General features: G+C 43.3%; 1 protein-coding gene across 1 annotated transcript in view; it reads right to left on the bottom strand.

Annotated features, from left to right (window-relative positions):
- Positions 1-21,203, bottom strand: part of LOC141272801 (protein-glutamine gamma-glutamyltransferase E-like) — a 47,218-nt gene extending 26,015 nt beyond the window's left edge. Inside the window, exons 1-2 of the mRNA XM_073683870.1 lie at positions 20,926-21,203; positions 397-664 (exon numbers count right to left, since the gene is read on the bottom strand). Coding sequence (XP_073539971.1) covers positions 397-643 — 247 coding nt within the window. The 5' untranslated portion in view covers positions 644-664; positions 20,926-21,203. The remainder of the gene's footprint in view (positions 1-396; positions 665-20,925) is intronic.
- Positions 21,204-21,516: the final 313 nt, after the last annotated feature.

Raw genomic sequence — 21,516 nt, 5'->3', positions numbered from 1 at the left:
CAGGTGAGCAATTCCCTGTACCCTAATATCCTAGTCATCCGGATATGACACTATTGCGACATTGCTTTTTCAGGTTCTCCACATTAATAAAAATATCATCTCAGTATGCAAAAAGCAAGCCCTTACACGGCTCAATTGATGGAAAAACCATCAGAAAATGACCACAGAAATTTTTTTTAGATGAATTTCAAAACTTTTATTCACCATTAAAATATGAAAAAAACTACACAAGTTTGCTATTACCATCATCGTATTGGAGAATCATGTTGCCAGAACATTTTTACTCCACCATGAATGTCATAAAAACAAACTGCTATCTAGTTTCATTTTTACCTTTATTTTTTAATAGTTGAAACATGTAAGTTCTTTCTAACTATAAGTTTTTGCAGTAATTACCTCCACAGCCTCCAATATTAATTGTCTTCTGTTCTTTGAGTAGCTCGTGCATTTCCTTCTTGGTGTACAGGACTGAAGCTGCTCTGATGTCAACATTAACCACCTTCGGGTCAGTTGTCAGGTTTGTGATTGACAGATTCAGAGCCACATCTTTGCCAAGTTTCTGGACACTGACCAGCTTAAACTCTCCTGCCAGTTCATTATTGGTGCAGGGAGACTTACTTTCCTGGGGTACCAATTCTGCCATGATTAGACTGTCCCAAAATACCTTCAAAATAGAAGACAACAATTTAAGAAGAGCATCACCTACACTGGAGAAAAAGAATGAGAGAATGAATGATTAATATGCATTGATTTTCACCGTGAAAATAAGCAAAGTAGGCTATACATTTGGAGGTATGGGGTGTAATCATCATTCCTCTAATGCAATCAAAAAGTCGCAAATGATGGACTATGTCTTATTTGCACCATATTATGCAACTTTTTTCATCTTTAATGGCTCAAGTCTCTCCTTTAAAAGTGGATGGGACTTAAGAGTGTCAAACTTACAATAATTTTTGTCAAAAATTGGTGTAAATTATAGTTCACATGGGCATGATGTAATTTTATTTTATGGTCAGAAATGCATTCAAGGTGTGCATTTTACTCCATGAGGCTATTTATTAAAGCGATTTTCCACTTTTATAATAATGGTCCCTAAACGATAGAACTCATAACAAAACAAAATAGTAGTCAATGGCTTAGATTACTACTGCAGCCAATCGCTGAGCATAGCAGATGTAGATAACATGAGCCGCTGAACTCAGTGATTGACTGCAGCGCTACTGTCGTGACGTCAGCACTGCAGACAACAGAGGCAGAGGGGGACACACAGCTCTGGACCCGGGGAGGGTAAGTAAGGAAGGTTGTTTTTTTTTTCCAGAATATTGCACCATATGACAATAGTTAACTGAAACCAGTAAATTTCTTTAAGCACGGCGTATTAAATGCCAGTCTTAATAAATTACACCTATATTATTTAAGGAGGCAATTAACATAAAAATACATCCGTGCCCATGGCTTGGCTATTCACATTACAAGAGTTGTCCAGTCTACAATGACAAGTCTGCAGTCATTCTATGTGACTGCAGACTTGTGAATCCTCTCAGTGCACACACTGCATGCTGTGAGGATTCTCCATTGTCAGCGCCGGGTATGGCGGTCACGTGATTGGAAGTATGCAATATGCATGCTCCAGGCCAGAACCTGACCAGACTGTTTCCATCACTTTCTATACAAGTGTATTGTGCGAGGCCGGAAACAATCTAGTTGAATGTGTGTGCTCAGAGAATTCGCAAGTCTGCAGTCACATAGAGAGACTGCAGACTTGTCATTTTAGACTGAACAACCCCTTTAATCTTAAGTTTCCAGTTTACATTAAATGATCTGTGGCTGAAAACGACTGCCGATTGGTTACAAGTTTGCCAATCGGTGGTTGTCACAAACAAACTTTGCTTACGATGTGCACAGAACAATCAGTAAAATATTGTTCTGCTCACACAGGCTGTCATTGTTCTCAGCAGCACAGGACAATGTTCTGCCGAGAATGAATATTTTATTAACCCAAATTCTCATTCCCTATTAATCATGCAGTGTAAATGTAGATATGATCAGGACAGTTTTTTAGCTGTGGATGTAATCAATGCATGTTTTTTTTCACAAAAACAAGTTAAGATCTTAAAGCGAATCTGTCACTAAGTTTTTGTCACCTAATCTGAAGACAACATAATGTATGGGCAGAGACCCTTATTCCAGCGATGTGTCACTTACTGGGCTGCCAGTTGTAGTTTCAATAAATGACTATTTTATCAACAGGAGATTATCATTAGAGGACTAGTAAACCTGCTGCCATGTAGTCCTCCATATTCATGAGCTCTGTATAACCCTGCCCCCACCACTGATTGGCAGCTGTCTGTGTATAGGGAGAAAACTGCCAATCAGTCATGCGGGCGGGGTTACACATAGCTCAGCATGCAGAGAACTGGTAGATCAACAGGTGATAAAACAATAATTTTATCAAAATGACAACAAGCATCCCAGTTAGTGACACATCACTGGAATCAGATTCTTTGCCCCTACATTATGCTACTCTCAGATGAGGTAGCAAAAACCTGCTGACAGATTCCTTCTTAGGAATTTAAGCAAAGTATATTAGAAAGATGCTGTCTTTTTTAATGCATAATCAATAAGCTTTATTCAGCTAATAAAATATTTTAAACTGATTCCATTAATATTGAGTACGAAGGTTTTCCTCTACATTCCCCTTCACCTTCAATGAGCACAGCAGAGCATGCCCAGCCTCCATAATGGATGGGTGGAAAATCTATGAAATGCTCTTATCACATTAACCATAAATGTACCTAGTTTAATTTACACAGATTAAGAATAAAGATAAATAATTTATTCATATCTGAATGACTCAGCGCAACACATTTGATACATTGCTGCAAGCAAATCACTGGATTAGAATCAAACAAAAGAAAGTAGAACGGCTAATTAGTCTGATAATAATCTGATAAATGACAGTCTCCGCCCAAGGGAAAAATGGTTGTTGGGTATATTTGGTATGATAAAATATCCATGTCATTTCTTCTGCACTGCTCATCTGTTCTTATAAATTCATGCATATTAGTTGGGTACTTTATAGAGGTGTTGTATGAGCTGAATATGGCAGTATTGTTTTGGCACTGTATGGTGGGTACATCTAGGCTTCAAAGCTTTCAATATGGCAAAAAGAATACCCTACCTTGTTTATTACCCAGGACCCTAATTTCTACAAGAGCCTTGTAAATGTCTATATCATGGCTAGAATCATTAGCCATGTATTTAATACCAAGGACGGGATTAGATTCTTATCCTTTGCAAGAGTAGCAGGAGTCAGGGTAAGTTGGTTGGTGCCTAATCCGCGCTGCCAAGTATCCAAAATCCGATCATAGACAGAGATGTAGTATAATTCCGGTTTATTGCGTCAACGTGTTTCAAAGTTTGCAAACCTCTTCATCAGGATAAACCATGTATCTCCATTAAAGATGCAATACAGAGCAATCAAACTGTCATATGTGAACAAGGATGGTACCAAGCCCTTTCACAGCTCAATAGAAAAATTAAAAAAATTATTAGTCTCAGAAAATGGCAATGCAAATATATATATTTATTTTACAAACCTCAGATTTTTTATGCCTATACTCTAAAATAAAATTTTTCTTTTTACAAGTTTGGTATTGCCTTTAATGTACTGACCTGAAGAATCATGCTCTCAGGTAATTTTTACTATTCAAACACCGTGAAAAAAATAAATAAAAAATGGTGGAATTGTGTGGGTTTTTTTTACCATGTCACCCCAATTGTATTTTTCTCATCACTTTTCAATGCATTGTAAAAAAAAATATGCTGTCCTTCAAAATTGCAAATCATCCTGCAAAAAATATGGAGGAAAAAAAAGAATGCGAAAAAAAAAGGAAAAATGGCTAGTCTTCAAGGGGTTAAAGTTTTTAATGCTGTATACTTTCACTGTGCAAAAACGCAGTGACTCACAGTTGCAGCAAAGTGGATGGGATTTATAGAAATCTCATGCCCACTGTGCCTTTTTTTTCTGCTCAGTGTAAACTGAGTTGCGGTGCGTGCTTGAAATCTGCAACATGTCAATTTTTCTTGCGGGTACTCTGAGTTTTATGTGCGGAATTTCCTCATAGAACTGCATTAGATGCAAAAATTCAGCAGGTAAAAACACATGTGTTTTTAATGCATTGCCACTGTGGAAACGCATTTAAAGCGCATATAATCTGCACATGAACATATGAACATATCAATACATTTTTGTCAAAGCCAATAATTAGGAAGTATCAAAAACAAAACAGCTTTATTCAAAACATGACGCACCAAAAAGAGACAAAAATCGAAGCATCAAAAGCGCAAATAAAATGAACTAAAAATACTCAATGAAAAAAGCAAGTACCCTAATTAACGTAATGCAGAAATGGTGCAGAATATCTGCAATATGAAAAACTCACCAAAAGCTCATTGTGGGAACGTAGTCCCATCTACAGTGGGTACGGAAAGTATTCAGACCCCTTTAAATTTTTCAGTCTTTGTTTCATTGCAGCCATTTGGTAAATTCTAAAAAGTTCATTTTTTTATTAAAGTATACTCCGCACCCTATCTTGACTGAAAAGAAACAGAAATGTAGAAATTTTTGCAAATTTATTAAAAAAGAAAAACTGAATTATCACATGGTCATAAGTATTCAGACCCTTAGCTCAGTATTGAGTAGAATCACCCTTTTGAGCTAGTACAGCCATGAGTCTTCTTGGGAATGATGCAACAAGTATTTCACACCTGGATTTGGGGATCCTCTGCCATTCTTCCTTGCAGATCCTCTCCTGTTCTGTCAGGTTGGATGGTGAACGTTGGTGGACAGCCATTTTCAGATCTCTCCAGAGATGCTCAATTGGGTTTAGGTCAGGGCTCTGGCTGGGCCAGTCAAGAATGGTCACAGAGTTGTTCTGAAGCCACTCCTTTATTATTTTAGCTGTGTGCTTGTCTTGTTGGAAGGTGAACCTTCGGCCAAGCCTGAGGTCCAGAGCTCTCTGGAAGAGGTTTTCATCCAGGTTATCTCTGTACTTGGCCGCATTAATGTTTCCTTCAATTGCAACCAGTTGTCCTGTCTCTGCAGCTGAAAAACACCCCCATAGCGTGATGCTACCACCACCATGTTTCACTGTTGGGATTGTATTGGGCAGGTGATGAGCAGTGCCTGGTTTTCTCCACACATACTGCTTAGAATTATCACCAAAAAGTTATATCTTCGTCTCATCAGACCAGAGAATCTTATTTCTCATAGTCTGGGAGTCCTTCATGTGTTTTTGAGCAAACTCTATGCGGGCTTTCCTATGTCTTGCACTGAGGAGAGGCTTCCGTTGGGCCACTCTGCCATAAAGGCCCGACTGGTGGAGGGCTGCAGTGATAGTTGACTTTGTGGAACTTTCTCCCATCTCCCTACTGCATCTCTGGGGCTCAGCCACAGTGATCTTGGGGTTCTTCTTTACCTCTCTCACCAAGGCTCTTCTCCCACGATTGCTTAGTTTGGCTGGATGGCCAAGTCTAGGAAGACTTCTGGTGGTCCCAAACTTCTTCAATTTAAGGATTATGGAGGCCATTGCGCCCTTAGGAACCTTGAGTAATGCAGAAATTCTTTTGTAACCTTGGCCAGATCTGTGCCTTGCCACAATTCTGTCTCTGAGCTCCTTGGGCAGTTGCTTTGAGCTCATGATTCTCATTTGGCCTGACATGCACTGTGAGCTGTGAGGTCTTATATAGACAGGTGTGTGCCTTTCCAAATCAAGTCCTATCAGTTTAATTAAACACAGCTGGACTTCAATGAAGGAGTAGAACCATCCCAAGGAGGATTACAAGGAAATGGACAGCATGTGACTTAAATATGAGTGTCTGAACAAAGGGTCTGAATACTTATGACCATGTGATATTTCAGTTTTTCTTTTTAAATAAATTTGCAAAAATGTCTACATTTCTGTTTTTTTTCAGTCAAGATGGGGTGCAGAGTGTACTTTAATGAGAAAAAAATGATCTTTTTAGAATTTACCAAATGGCTGCAATGAAACAAAGAGTGAAAAATTTAAAGGGGTCTGAATGCTTTCCATACCCACTGTATATATATATATTGTGGTAGATTGGCTCACTCGGCTGCACATAGAGGTAGACAAGGGAACGCTGCCTCTTTAACCCCTTTACCCCCGAGGGTGGTTTGCACGTTAATGACCGGGCCAATTTTTACAATTCTGACCACTGTCACTTCATGAGGTAATTACTCTGTAACGCTTCAATGGATCCCCCTGATTCTGAGAATGTTTTTTCGCGACATATTGTACTTCATGATTGTGGTAAAATTTCTTCGATATCACTTGCGTTTATTTGTGAAAAAAACGGAAATTTGGTGAAAATTTTTACAATTTTTCAATTTCAATGAGAGCTATAACTTTTTTATTTTTTGGCTAATGGAGCAGTATAGCGGCTTGTTTTTTTGCGGGACAAGATGACGTTTTTAGCGGTACCATTTTTATTTATATTCGTCTTTTTGATCGTGTGTTATTCCATTTTTTGTTGGGCGGTATGATGATAAAGCATTGTTATTTGCATTTTTAGTTATTTTTTTTACCGTGTTCACTAAAGGGGTTAACTAGTGGCACAGTTTTATAGGTCATGTTATTCCAGATGCAGCGATACTAAATATGCGTACATTTACTGTTTTGTTTTGTTCATAATAATATTTATTGAAGGGTACATTATATTTTTATTTTTGGTGGATTATTTATTATTTTTTTTTTTTATATCCCCCCCCCCCCCCCCAATTTTTATTTTTTATTTTTTCACTTTTTGGACTTTTATTCTGTGTCCCACTATGGGACTTTCACTTTTTTTATTCTGATCGTCTGTATAGCATAGGGATGGAGCACCATCCCTGTGCTATACAGGCTGTCAGCGCTGCAGATGCAGATGATACTTTGGTCATGCACTGTGCATGACCAAAATATCTTCCTGCTGTTTGGTGACCTGGATGTTGTCATGACAACATCGGGTCGTCATGGCAACATCAGGGAAGCCGCGACAGACGGCGCTGGTAGGCCGGGAGAGGAGGTGAATATTGCGATCACCTCCCCTTTCCCCCGCAATGCTGTGATCGACTTTGATCGCAGCATTGAGGGGGTTAATGTGACGTGAGCGGTGTGGGACCGCCAGAAGGCTGTGTATTTAACCTGTGGACTCCACCCTGGGGTGGAGATATGGTAACAGCCTCACCCCCAGTCTAAAGCTGTTCAGGAAACCTAGCCCTAAACATGGCTGATTAACCCCTCTCAGCACTTAGTGTGCTGGAGCATTTTTCTAGGCTTATATCACTGAAGCTAACAACCTCAGTGATACAACCTCCAGTACTTTGCCAGTGACTTTGTCACAATATATATAGTAAGTTGACTGTAGGACACCTAGTGGGTGGGAGATAACCTTGCAATAATGCTTTAATACATATAGGACTAAAAGGGGTTAATCGGCCATGACAGTTTGATTGCAAGCAGCTGAAGAGTGGGGAGAGACGGCTGCTCACCATATCTCCATCCCTGTGTGTGGTTTGAGTGCCTTTGTTAAAGGACTATGAAGCTGGATTCTTAGCCAGGAGGGCTAACCAGCACAATTGGATGGACATAATGTTTTACTTTGTGCCGGAAAAAGGCTGTATTTAAGTTTTCCTGTGATGTGGTTTATGAGGACTGAAATAACCAGCCGGAATTTAAACAGAAACGGTTCCTGTGATACATCGGATTGCTCCCAAAGCGAGTAGCATTGCCAGAGACAGCAAAACAACCCCAAAACTTTTTTTTACCATTTTTGGTAAAGAGTAGAATGATATGCCTTACCAAAAAGCTCTATCTTGGTCTCATCTGTCCACAAGACACTTTGGCTTACTCACATACATTTTGGCAAACTGTATGTGTATGTCTCTGTGTCAGCAGTGGGGTCCTCCTGGGTCTCCTGCCATAGCGTTTCATTTCATTCAAATGTCGACGGATAGTTTGTGCTGACACTGATGCCCCCTGAACTTGCAGGCCACCTTGAATCTCTTTGGAACTTTATTGGGGCTGCTTATTCATCAAGCAGACTATCCTGCATTGCAACCTTTCTTCAATTTTTCTACATCCAGGGACATTATCTACAGTGCCATGATTTGTAAACGTCTTGATTATATAGTGCACCGTGGACAAAGAAACATCAAAATCTCTGGAGATTGACTTGTAACCTTGAGATTGTTGATATTTTTCAACAATTTTGGTTCTCAAGTCCTCAGACCGTTCTCTTCTCCTCTTTCTGTTCTCCTGGTTAGTGTGGCACACACAGACACACAATGCAAAGACTGAGTCCACTTCTCCCCATTTATATCTGGTTTCAGGTGTAATTTTCATATTGCCCAAACCTGTTACTTGCCACAATTGGGTTGGAACGAGCATCAAATGCTTGAAACAAATTTGTTTACCCACATTTTTGGAAAGGTGCCAACAATTTTGCCCGGCCCATTTTTGAGGCTTTGTGTGACATTTTGTCCTATTTGCCTTTTTTCTCAGTTTTTTTTATGTTGTTCAAATACACACAAAGGAAATAAACTTGTCTATAACAACACATGGCAAAAAAATTCTGGGAGAAATACTTCATTTTCTGGAACAATTTCAAGGGTGCTAGCACTTTCAGTTCTATCATTCTTACAAATACCAATGCAGCAAGTAGAAACCAATCATAGCATCCAATTATATTTCATTTTGACATTTTACTAGGTACTCTGGGTAACTACATTTCTTGCATTCACTAGTTTTGATACATATCACCATTGATCCAAGCCACAGACGAGGCTAAAATAATTTTTTCGGTGAATCACCCAATGGCTCCAGTAAAAGTAAGGAGGTTCTTATTACATTGCATTACGTAGAATCTTGGGGGAAATTGCATCTTTCTAGACATTGTTGGTTAAGCGGATTTGTAAATTGTAAATGCCTTTGTTTTGACCCCAATAATTAGTAAGTCAACCAAGAGATTGTGAAAAAAACAGAAATATCTAATCTGTACAAGAATGTGCCAAATCTATCACAAAGCATTCACTCCTGCGATAAATTATCTTCTGTCTGTCTCATATACATTTAAAGAGTAAGGGTGCTGTCACACTGCATTCAGACAGCTGTTCAGTAGCTCCATTGGGGCTTACGTGAGAACCCCCCAAAAAAGGGATTCGGGTGTATGCTCTGACAGGGCCATAGACTATAATGGTGCTGAGAGAGCGAACATGCGCTCTTGCGTGCATCATTTTCGGGCACGTACGGCTATTGGAGGCAGGCACTCGGATGTGATAGACTGTGTGGGTTGGGTTTGAACGTAAGCCCCAATGGAGACATTTTAATTTTTATTTAATACATCAATAGTACACATAAGATATATTACAAATATACATATTTTAATCTGAGAAATCGGCTTCTTTCTCCTTCTGGACTGAATTTTCATTTTCAAAATTCTTAATTCATAGATAGGATAGGAGATGACAGTTGCTACTGATAAGATATAGATAAAAGGGAGAGAAGATCTAGAGGCAAAGCTCCTCAAACTCAACCAGTCTATATAGAATCCTATCAGTAGCAACTGTCCTCTCTTATCTCAGATTCATCTGATAAAATATAATACAAAATTGCCTATTTTGATGTATACTATTGAATTATGATTATGAAATAAAAATTGAAATGACAGTTACACTTTAAAGGGGTTTTCCCACGAACAAAGTACATTTTAATTAATAGATCTTTGAATAATAAGAAGTTCCACAATTGGATGTGTTTAACAAAAATGTTCCTGTGCTGAAATAATCTTGTAAATGTGCCCCTATGTAATGGCTGTGTCTTACCGTGTACAGAACATGGTGTGATCATACCACATCTCCTGGGCAGGTTAGGAAGCAAAACAGAGGATACATCCATTATAGCATGGAATTGCAAATTAATCTTTCTGTGAGGCAAAACATTTCACTGCTTGTTTTAAAGCAATGTTTTACCTCAAAGAAAGAATTATTTGCGATTCCATGTTGTAATGCCTGTATACTCTTTTGCTCCCCCCGCCAGAAGCAGGCATTGTTGCATTGTTTTTCATATGTGCTAGTGAAGCGCCCCCTGGGCCATATTCTTTATGGGGAATATCCGGAGCCGGATCAGATGGGGGTTGTAGTCTTCCGAGTGGCTGTGACCCGGTCCGTGCCCAGGGTGTCAAACTCAGTTGTATGTGGCAGTCCTACAGATGTTATTAAGTTCTTTATTGTCGACTACGCCACCCGTTGTATTGCGGTCACTATGGCCGCCGCTGCAGCAGGGTCCGCTGAGGCTGATGGTGTAGGTGCAGCTGGTGATGGTATAACCCCCAACGGGTGGGGTATAGCCTCAGGGGGTCAGGTGCAGAGGATGGGGGTTGTGGTGGTGCAGCATAGGTGTTAAAGGAAGACAGAGTCGGGTTGTGCAGTTAAGGGTATTTACTCACTGCTGATGTTCCGGTCACTCCAGCTTCAAGTGACCTCCCGAGCCGTGCTGCATCCACCAGGTCCTGGATCCAGCCAACCCCCAAGCGAGTCCGGAGCGTGACCCTGAGCTCTCCTTCTGTCCTTTCTCTGGCCGTCCCCACTATTGATCCACCCAGGTCCAGCTCCCTCGGGCCTTCTGTTGGGAGACCCCTGGCCTTGGGTTCCCTGACCCTCCACGTGGTATGCCTTCGTGGTGGATATGGTGGGTGGCCGTGGCAGACGCTGCCCACGGCCTCCGGTCTCTGGCTGGGGTGTGTTTTTGCCCCCCACCAGCTTGGGTTCCGGTACCCTGATGCCGACTCTTCACCCGTGGATTGGATTTGGGGTCTTAGAGTCCTCTCTTCTGCTTCCCCCTCTGGGTCTCTCTTTCTTCTCCTCTCTCACTCTGGCTCAGGCTTCTCTGCTCTGCTCTTCTGCTCTCCAACAGACTCTTTGCAAAAGGCTGACTCACTCCTCCTCTACAGCAGACTGACCCTGTTCTTAGTTGGTGCCCACCTTATATACACCCTCTATGTGTGAGCTCAGGTGACCAGCACACAATGAGCTCCTATCTTTACCCAGGCTGCTCCCCCTATCTGCCCCTACACTACATGGGATGTACCACCCCCCTCCCACTCCAGCCAGGAACAGACTCGGTCGTACCTGCACATTTCTAAGTGGGAGTACCGTCGGCCTGTTCCCCGGAAATGGGATGTGTGTAGTGCATGCAGCCTACCGAGCTCAGATCCACACTCCATCCTTACCCGGGAGTGGAATATCACACCTCTGGATTGAGGTGCAATACCCCTGTAGCAGCCGAATCCTCAGGGTGCTACATTCCCCCCTGGTAAATCACAGCACGCCCTCGGGCTGTAAGACATAACATCCACACACATACATTTTTTTTTTTTTCATAAACATAAACATAATAAAACATCATATAAAACTTTTCATATAATCATTCTCGTCGCCTCAGGCTCCTCCTCCGGTCACTGTGCAACGTGTGACCGGGTAAAGTGCGACAGTCTCTCTGGAAAACTGGTTTCCCTATAAAACCGGTAGGGGGCGCTTTAGGACGCGCAACTATTTACAGGGATATGGCTGCTCTCAGTCCTCGGCCAGGTATTGGGGAGGAATGACCGCTCTCAGTCCTCGGTCAGTGGGATTTAGGGGTTAAACGGGTAACAGTTCACACTTGCTGGTCCCAACGGGGACTATTTTTAGCAACAGCAACAGTTTCAGTTTCAGTTTATGGTGCCCCGACGGGCAACTATATACAGCTCCTGCTTCGCTGTACTTAACGACGGCGTCCTCCTGCTCTTTCTTTATTGTTACCTTTGGCTCTAGTTTCAGACCCGTTCGGGCACGTATGCTGGGCAAACAGATCTTCTCCCAGATGCGGCACTTTAGGTTTTATGGGCGCGGTGGTGTTAGCGCCCGGGTTGCCCGGGCCTTGCGGCCAGGCCTGGGGTATCTGGAAGGTGAAGGGCACCGTAAGGACGGCGGCGCCCTGGGCTACTTGGCCCTGCGACCAGGCCGGGGGCTCTGCGGAGGTAGGGGGCGCTGTTGGTATTGCGGCGCCCGGGGGTACTAGGCCTTGCGACCAGGCTGGTGGTACTTCCTGCTTGGTCACGCTCGGGGTCGAGGCGTGTGACGTCAAAGGGGTCGCGGCTCCCGTTTGAGGCCTAGTCTGCGGCGGTGACGTTGCAGCGACGGGCACGGCAGGATAGACTTCGGGCTCTGCGACGGGGAGCTGGGGCAGGTACGCGGTTTCCCGGTTTGGGGTATAGACGTCCCCTTTACCTGCCTCCACTCGTTCGGCTCCCTTCTCGGCGCCGTCTCCGGCCTTCATTCCTCCTGCGCCATCCTCAGAGGCGGTCTGTTTCCTCGTCTCGGGTGGCGTGCTCCGCTGACAGGTCTCGGTCTGCTGGGCCATCTCACGGCTCCACTCCGCCAACTTCTCTCGCTGCACCCGGGCCATCCTCCTTGTGAGGCCCTCCAGAGCGGTCTGCGCACACTCCCGGTCTCGGGGGAGCTGTGCTAGGACCTCCACTAGGCCTAGTGGGGTCGTTGCTTCCAGCAGGCTCCTGACCAACGGGTCGGTGCTGCTCTGCTCTTCTACAGTTGTCTCCAGCAGGCTCCTGGCCAGCGGGCCGGTGCTGCTCTGCTCTCCCTCCTCTGTTTCTAGCAGGCTCCTGGCCAACGGGCCGGTGCTGCTCTGCTTTCTCGCCATCTCCGGGTAAGCTCCTCCGATATTCTTCTCCCGGCTTCTTGCCTCCGGGTGCGCTCGCTCTAGACTGCTCCAGGCGGCTCCCATCTTTGTTCTCTCCTTTCGTCTCCTCCCACCTCGAGGGCGGTCCCGAGGCCATTTGGTGATTGTCAGCTCCAGGGGCTGTTCTTTCACGCTGACAGACACCTCTAGCATCACAGTCTCTGTTGGTGGGGGCGGTTTCCACTTTTGGCGCCATTTTCGGTCCTGGCCCACGATGGGAGGCGGCCTCTTGCCATCCTCTGGCACGCCCATAATGGCGTCCGCTCTGACAAGGCGGGAAACCTTTGGAAATGGCGGGAATCGCTTCCCAGTGGCGGGAAACTCTGCAGATGGCGGGAAAACGCTGTTAATGGCGGACAACCGGCTGGAATCGACTGGTGATGGGGTCCGATGGCGGGGACCCTCCGGAACCGGCAGGAGACTTCTTTTTGAGGTAAACTCGTTCTTTTCTTCAGGCACGCAGTACCCGGGTGTTGCGGGCACGTTATCCTGCCGACTACGCCAAAGTTGAAGCGCCCCCTGGGCCATATTCTTTATGGGGAATATCCGGAGCCGGATCAGATGGGGGTTGTAGTCTTCCGAGTGGCTGTGACCCGGTCCGTGCCCAGGGTGTCAAACTCAGTTGTATGTGGCAGTCCTACAGATGTTATTAAGTTCTTTATTGTCGACTACGCCACCCGTTGTATTGCGGTCACTATGGCCGCCGCTGCAGCAGGGTCCGCTGAGGCTGATGGTGTAGGTGCAGCTGGTGATGGTATAACCCCCAATGGGTGGGGTATAGCCTCAGGGGGTCAGGTGCAGAGGATGGGGGTTGTGGTGGTGCAGCATAGGTGTTAAAGGAAGACAGAGTCGGGTTGTGCAGTTAAGGGTATTTACTCACTGCTGATGTTCCGGTCACTCCAGCTTCAAGTGACCTCCCGAGCCGTGCTGCATCCACCAGGTCCTGGATCCAGCCAACCCCCAAGCGAGTCCGGAGCGTGACCCTGAGCTCTCCTTCTGTCCTTTCTCTGGCCGTCCCCACTATTGATCCACCCAGGTCCAGCTCCCTCGGGCCTTCTGTTGGGAGACCCCTGGCCTTGGGTTCCCTGACCCTCCACGTGGTATGCCTTCGTGGTGGATATGGTGGGTGGCCGTGGCAGACGCTGCCCACGGCCTCCGGTCTCTGGCTGGGGTGTGTTTTTGCCCCCCACCAGCTTGGGTTCCGGTACCCTGATGCCGACTCTTCACCCGTGGATTGGATTTGGGGTCTTAGAGTCCTCTCTTCTGCTTCCCCCTCTGGGTCTCTCTTTCTTCTCCTCTCTCACTCTGGCTCAGGCTTCTCTGCTCTGCTCTTCTGCTCTCCAACAGACTCTTTGCAAAAGGCTGACTCACTCCTCCTCTACAGCAGACTGACCCTGTTCTTAGTTGGTGCCCACCTTATATACACCCTCTATGTGTGAGCTCAGGTGACCAGCACCCAATGAGCTCCTATCTTTACCCAGGCTGCTCCCCCTATCTGCCCCTACACTACATGGGATGTACCACCCCCCTCCCACTCCAGCCAGGAACAGACTCGGTCGTACCTGCACATTTCTAAGTGGGAGTACCGTCGGCCTGTTCCCCGGAAATGGGATGTGTGTAGTGCATGCAGCCTACCGAGCTCAGATCCACACTCCATCCTTACCCGGGAGTGGAATATCACACCTCTGGATTGAGGTGCAATACCCCTGTAGCAGCCGAATCCTCAGGGTGCTACACTAGCATAGTGCAATTATAATTTATAGAAATCCTAACATAAAGCGGTCAATATGGTGACATAATCAGGTATTGGCTGACCCACAGCTCACCCGTTACCTTAATTCAGAATGAAGCTCCAGTCACTCCCTAATAACTTGTTATCAGAAGTTCTCTTCTTGGAAATGAAAACTTTCTAATAAAAATCTGAACCTAAGTCATGCCCAGTCAGCCAGCTGACATGTTGGGAGTTGTACCTTCACAACAGCTGTAGTGCTATAGTCTAACCTTTATTCTGGATGAAAATATGAAGCTTTAGTTTAAAGGGAACCTGTCAGAAGCATTGTACTAAGTAAAGTACAGACATGGCCACATCAGCACGTTCATACTAATTACAATTATACCTCTGGTGAAGCAACCTGTTTTGTTGATTTTCTTTTATCCTTGTGAAAAGTTTCCTTGTATTCATATATTCGTGCATTGGGGCTGGCCTGTGGGCAGGACTGTCCCTACGGTCTTTAGTTTTGTTCCATTCCCTCCGTTGTGTCTGGGTGTATATTATTCTTTATTTAAAATTTCGCTCCATTGCGGCGCCATTTTCCTGAAGACTTCCAAGTGCTCAATCTGCGCAAGTGCCGCCTGTGGCTTGGATGGCGCCAGCGCAAAATTTTAAATAGAGAAGAGGAATATACACCCAGACACAGAGGAGGGGATGGAACAAACAGATTTTTCTCTCTTCTGACATCATCTCTCAGGAAAGAGTCGGGAGGCCCCTGTACACATTAGGCTATCAGTTGATCCCGCACATATCTTTGTTTCGGGCTGTAATGCAAATATGTATACAATAGGACAAAATAATGCTAAGCCCTATCAACTTAGCTAACGGGGCAAGGCTTCACCCAGCCACAAATGATGGAACTGACTAGCAGGAGATTAACCCCTTTGTTCTCTGCTGGATTTCTACAAAACACTTCTAGTTCCAGTTCCTTCAAAACTCTATCCTAAAGCTACGGTCACATAAGCGAGGATTTTCTCTTCCGAGAGAATCAGATCGATTATGGTAATGACACTCGGCTTAAACTCTGATCTGAGTTTGACATGAGTGTCAGTTTACTGTGATCCGATTCTCTCAGATGAGAGAATCTTATCACAGGAGTGGAGAAGACGGAGAACTTAATTTCTCCATCTTCTCCATCTGTGTCCGCATAAATCGGATGTCACCAGATGTTTTACAAGCATTCACACACTTGTATGGGTGCGCGTGATCCGATAATGGGGAGCCACTTGCAGCATGCTGTGATTTTTTCCACAGATCGATTTGGTCTGTAGAACAAAATGCGGATCAGCACCTCCCCATAGTATAACATTGGTCCGAGTGCTATCCGATAAAACATTGGATAGCACTTCTAAGAGCTATACGCTCATGTGAGCGAGTCCTAACAAGCAGAATTTTTCCCTTGTTAAATGAACGAGGCTACCCCCTCCTCACCGTGATAAAGGCAGCTTAGAATATGCAGTTACACCCTTTAATTCAGTTTTGATATGATACCATCACACCAATGCCATAATCTAAATGAAAACATTTTGGGCCTAATTCATTATTGCATTTATGCCTCTTTTTTATTAGTTTTTGGAGTTTTTTGTCTGTTTTGAATTTGTACTTTACTCTTTTAATTTTCACCTTCTTGAAGGTCTGTTCTATACACTATGTGCACAGTTATTAGGTAAGTGATTATTTTGACCATATTATCATTTTTATGCTGATTTTCCAACTCCAAGCTGAATAAACTTGAATGCGTATTGGATGAAGCAGAAGAGGTTATGTGTATTTGTAATGCGGTCTTAGGATATCACCACCCTTTATCGAAGTGGGCAGAATTATTAGGCAGCTTGCAGAAGACCGGGGTGTAAGTACTTTCAGAGCAAGGGATCCGGAACTGCCGGGGCCGTGCCTCTGGTTGCAGGCGGAAGACAGACTGCGAGCACAGGAGTCAGGGGACTGGGAAGCTGTGGGCGTGTCCAGAGTGAGGACTGGGAGGTTAGGTGACCGGGGAACTGGTGGCGTGGCTAGAGAGAGGAAGAGACGAGGACATTTGCGCGGAAAAGCGGAGCTGGATCCTGCTCAGCAGAGCAGTGTGAGAGGGTCCAGGCTCCTGGCTACAGTGATTGGAGCAAGATCCGAGTGCAGTGGACCGGAGGAGTCAAGCCGACTAGAGGGAGAAGAGACGCAGGGTCCGGGGAGCCGAGCACGTGAGGTGCCATGTTATGGACTAGGGGCTCAGCGGGTAAAACCGGAGACCGCCCGCTGCCGCCAGAAGACGGAGCATTGTTGGGGTGGGGACGCCTGAAGAAATCAACACCGGCATCAGCTGGCAACTGCCTTGTGAGGAGCAAGAGTCAGCTAAGTGAAAAAACTGTTGATTACAACCGGTTCGACTCTGCTACATCTAGTTAAACTGTGATCTGTCAGTAATAGACTTTTTCCTGCTACTTCCCTTGTTTTTCCCCCATATTTTCCCCTGTTACTCCCTGCGTGGAGGTTGACCGTGTTATCATAAACCTCCCCTGTTTATTAACCCCGTATAGGCTGCTCTGTGTTTCTGTGTCACTGCATCTAAAGTACCCGTGTTATACACAGGTTTGTACAGAGTAAGTAAAGCCTTGTGTAAAAATGAGATTATAAGCACTTTCATAATAATACACCTTATTTGACATCTTTGTAAATAGTTTGGCTGGTCAGTGTATGCTGTCATGTAATCTTCCATATAAGTATGGGTAATTACAACAATTACTAAGATTACTATTCACCGCAGTAACCACTTCTTTACATGAACAAGCTATAAAATGTTTTCCCAGAGGCAAATTCACAAGTGGGAAAAAATCCACATAAAAACTTGTATGTAAATGTTGTTTGCTTTAGACAACCCATTTTTAAGAGCCCTTCTACATGCTCCACATCCCCTTTATAGATACACATTTGAAATAATACATTCTGGTTGCTTGCAGCCACCACTAGAGGGAGCTTAATGCATACTGTGGTTTACTTAAAGGAAATCTGTCACCAGGTTTTTGCTAAGTAATCTGAGAGCAGGATGATGCTGCTACCTCAATTCCTGTTATGTGTCACTTACTGGTCTGCATGCTGTCATTTTGATACAATCACTGTTTTCTCTGCTGCAGATCTAGCAGTGCTCAGAATACTGAGTGCTGTATAACCCCACCCACATAACTGATTGGCAACTTTCTGTGTGCACTGTATATTGACATAAAGCTGCTAATAAGTGGTGGGGGTGGGGTTACGCAGAACAAGTTGACCAGGAGGCATGAAACACCTAGTCCTTTAGTGATACTCTCCTACTGATAAAACACTGATTTTATTGAAACAGCAACAAACAGCCTAGTAAGTGGCACATCACTAGAATAAGGCTTTCAGCCCCTACATCATGCTACTCTCCAATTATATAGCAAAAGTCTGCTGATAGATTCTCTTTAAAGTGAATGTCTAAACAGTGTGCTAGAAGTTCCTAAACCTCCTCTAGTGGTGGTTGCAGGCATGATTTGACCCCTTAATGACCTGTGACATAGATTTTCATCATGGGTCACTTGCAAGTTGTATGGAACGGGCGCAGGAGTTGAGCCTGCTAATTTACAGAGAGTGGAGAATGGGCAGATGGAAAGAAGTATGACTACATAGCGTTTGTTTTTAGTTTGTAATCAAGGAAACACATAGCTCTGAAGCATACACAAAATGGTAAAACAGCCTACTCTTGTTGTTTTATTGCAGCTCATTCCCATTCAATTAAAAGCAAACCCTATTTTCATATTTTTCAAACCTTTTTTGAATTTGAAAGAGGTGATCCTCTTGAGTCTTGGCCAAACAATATTACTGTTGGTAGAGACCGTTACGAAAGCTTTCAGTGGTGTTGAAATGATCATACAAAAGCTTACATTATTAAAACTAACAGTTTAAAGGGGTTATCTGGGTAAAATGAAAAGTTCACCAGTGGACTGGAGCTGGAAAATATTACAACCTAAGAGATACACACCTACTAGGATACCCACCTGGATCTAGTTCAGGCCACTCCATGGACTGCGCTTACATAGGAAGAGGAGACTCTCTTCCACCAGTAGTCAGACCTCTGCAACCTGTGATTGACTGCAGCGGTATGACTGCTGGTGGAACGGTGACATTTCCACTTGCTCTGTAAGTGCAGACAATGGAGTGGCCTCCACTGGAATCAGATGGGTTCCGGTAGGTTTAACAAATCATTTTGCTTTGGATTTAGGATTCCTTAATCTGATCACAGAATCTATCAGATATCTTTTAGACATCGGGATGTTTTCACTGCATAGCCTTCACTTTGATGATCAGATAAAGAGCTTCACATGTACAAGTTAAATTCATCCCTCCTGCTCAATGATTCCACGGCAAATGGCTTCTGTTCTTCTAAGCTGCGTCCTGGTTATTTAGCTGCAATAGCTTGATTACATCCTTTAACTGAAAAGGCCCTACCTCAAGTTCTAAAAGCATCATTTTGATAATAATATTAACTTACTAATTCATGTAAAGCCCCCTAATTCCACTGATCCTGTTAAATGGCATGTCTCAACTTCTTAAAAGTGTAAAATTGCAAAGTACTTGTAAAAACTCACAAGAATGGATGGATTTTTAATTTGATAGTTTACTGCCCGAAAGAAGATGATGCAACCCCTTTAAATTAGCGACATTAAAGGAAAGGGCCAAGATTTATTGTTGCACAAGTTAGAAGATTCAGAATGTGTCTCCCACCCTCACTCCCTGAAATTTAACATGATATCTGTTGAATGGACAATCAATCTTCTAATTGCCCTGAGTATTCATTATCTTTCCCCGTCGATCTCTGTGTTCCAATTTCTAAGTATAATTTTACATATTTCTCATATCCCTCAATGCAGGTCACAATACTGGACATCCAGCCTCTTATCTTTAGTAGGATCCCTCATTGGCTTTTGCAGCTCTTTTCTCAGCTTATCCCTATATTGTCTGATGGCCACTTGGAAAAGTTGGGCTTGTTTAGCCCAGAAAAAAGATACCTCAGAGTTATCCTCATTTCTGTCTATGAATACATGTGTGGTCAATACAAAGGACAGGTTCATGATTTATTCCTTTTAAAGATCTTACATTGGACCAGGGAACATTCATTAAGTTTGGAGAAAAGGCGATTCTGGCATCTAAATAGGAAAGGGTTCTTTAGAGTTAAAGCAGATTGTGGAATGCCTTAAGGCAAGATGTAGTAATGGCAGACACTATAACAGACTTTCTAAAAGAGCTAGATGCTTTTTTTCACAACAAATGGCATTGAGGGTTATAGATCTGTGTCTTTTTTCAACCCATAAAATTATGTAACTAAAAACTGAAAATTGTTAAGCTTTAAGAGACAATACCTTCATTGCAGAAACGGTCTTGAAATCTTGTTGTGGTCATTATCTTAAATCCTACAATGTGGATCACCAGCTAGAATTCCTAAGGCTTGGAACCATGGCTGATGCCTCATATGTCTCTTTCTTATACGACAACCCTTTTGAGCCTATATCGCCTCATGATCAAGGTTTGGTAGGTTAACCAAAGTGAAATTAATCTTGGATCAAACATTCTAATAAAATAGAATTGTGGTAGCTTTATGATATATCTGGATTAGGGTACAATAACAGTCCAACAAATTTGGTATAACATCTACTTTTAAGGGGACTGTCTCACCTACTTCTATAGGAGTGCACAAAGCCCCATCTCCCCATCTTGCATGCTGGAGGGTTGTGTGCTCTATAATCCGGACCAGCACCATTGTTGTGCTGCTTGCCTGAACTTTGCTCTAAGATGTTGCAAAAAGAGGCAATTTTGCCGGTGCAACATTGGAGAAGCTCAGTTGTACTAAAGGCAACTGGGATTTGGAGCTAACAGGGTGCCCCTGCATCCCTGGCCAGTTTTAGAGCAGTGCTTACAAGCTCGATTGGAAAAAGCTTGCACACACTGAGTGTGATTTGTCATTGCTGCTAAACTGCAGCAGTGGTCGGTAACCTAGGCAACAATCAGTAAATGATAGAATTAAAAATCCCTCCAATCCTGAGAGCAGAGAAGATTTTTAATAATAAGTAAATTGCAAAGTTGGTTATTTTTACAAACACTTTGCAATTTTACTCATTAAAAAACACGAGATTAACCATTCAACTACACTGAAAACTTAAAAATAAAGAGCATGTAAGATTAAAAATATTAGAATATAACCTACCACTAATTTTTCAGAGGTAAAACTGACCAGTCATCACCTGTTGAAGCCATTGCCGGTATATTGGAGGTACTTCCAGAATTTTTAGGTCTTCATTAGAGTTACATTTCAATGATCAGACATAATATAAATTTTAGAATATGTTTCATTACCTTTAGGCTTTCACTGGCTTCAGATGAAAAACCTCAGCTTTCCAGCATAACACTGTCGCTGTTGTCTTTTTGGCAATGGTGACAGATAAAAACGTGAAACTAAAGTTGAATCAGATCTCTGTCTTCGCTGCTGTCTTCATCTCAATCAGCAACAAATTAATAATACATGTTAGTCAGTGCCCAGCATCTTTTGTGGAGAAAAACACACCCAGTTTAACTTGAATCTCTAGTACATGACGAGATCAAATCAAGAACATCTTGATCGTGCTGAGGTTTCAATTCCCTCCCTTTGAAGTTTTTGGCATGTGTCATGTGACCGTTTCGACATTTGCAATGTAAATAAATATTCGGGTGATCTATACACTATTGGGTGTTAAATCTAATCAGATAATCCAGTTATGAGCAAGCAAAATAAGCAGAAGGTTACATAAACTTGTGCCAGCAACATAACACACAACGCAAGCAGCAGCATAATAAACACGTTTAGTCATTTCAGCCTATTAGTCCTGGTGATGTACAATGTGATATCACTTGTCTATTTTTTTTTCTTTTTAGTATTCTAATTTACAGCCGTTCAAATAAAAGCTTTCA

This window comes from Phyllobates terribilis, unplaced genomic scaffold (genome assembly GCF_046119375.1).
Source record: "Phyllobates terribilis strain yellow unplaced genomic scaffold, ASM4611937v1 Scaffold_5__5_contigs__length_657084704, whole genome shotgun sequence".
In the NCBI taxonomy this organism is placed as follows: Eukaryota; Metazoa; Chordata; class Amphibia; order Anura; family Dendrobatidae; genus Phyllobates; species Phyllobates terribilis.
The sequence above is the reverse complement of the archived record's forward strand: the minus strand, read 5'-3'. Positions and strand labels throughout refer to the sequence as shown.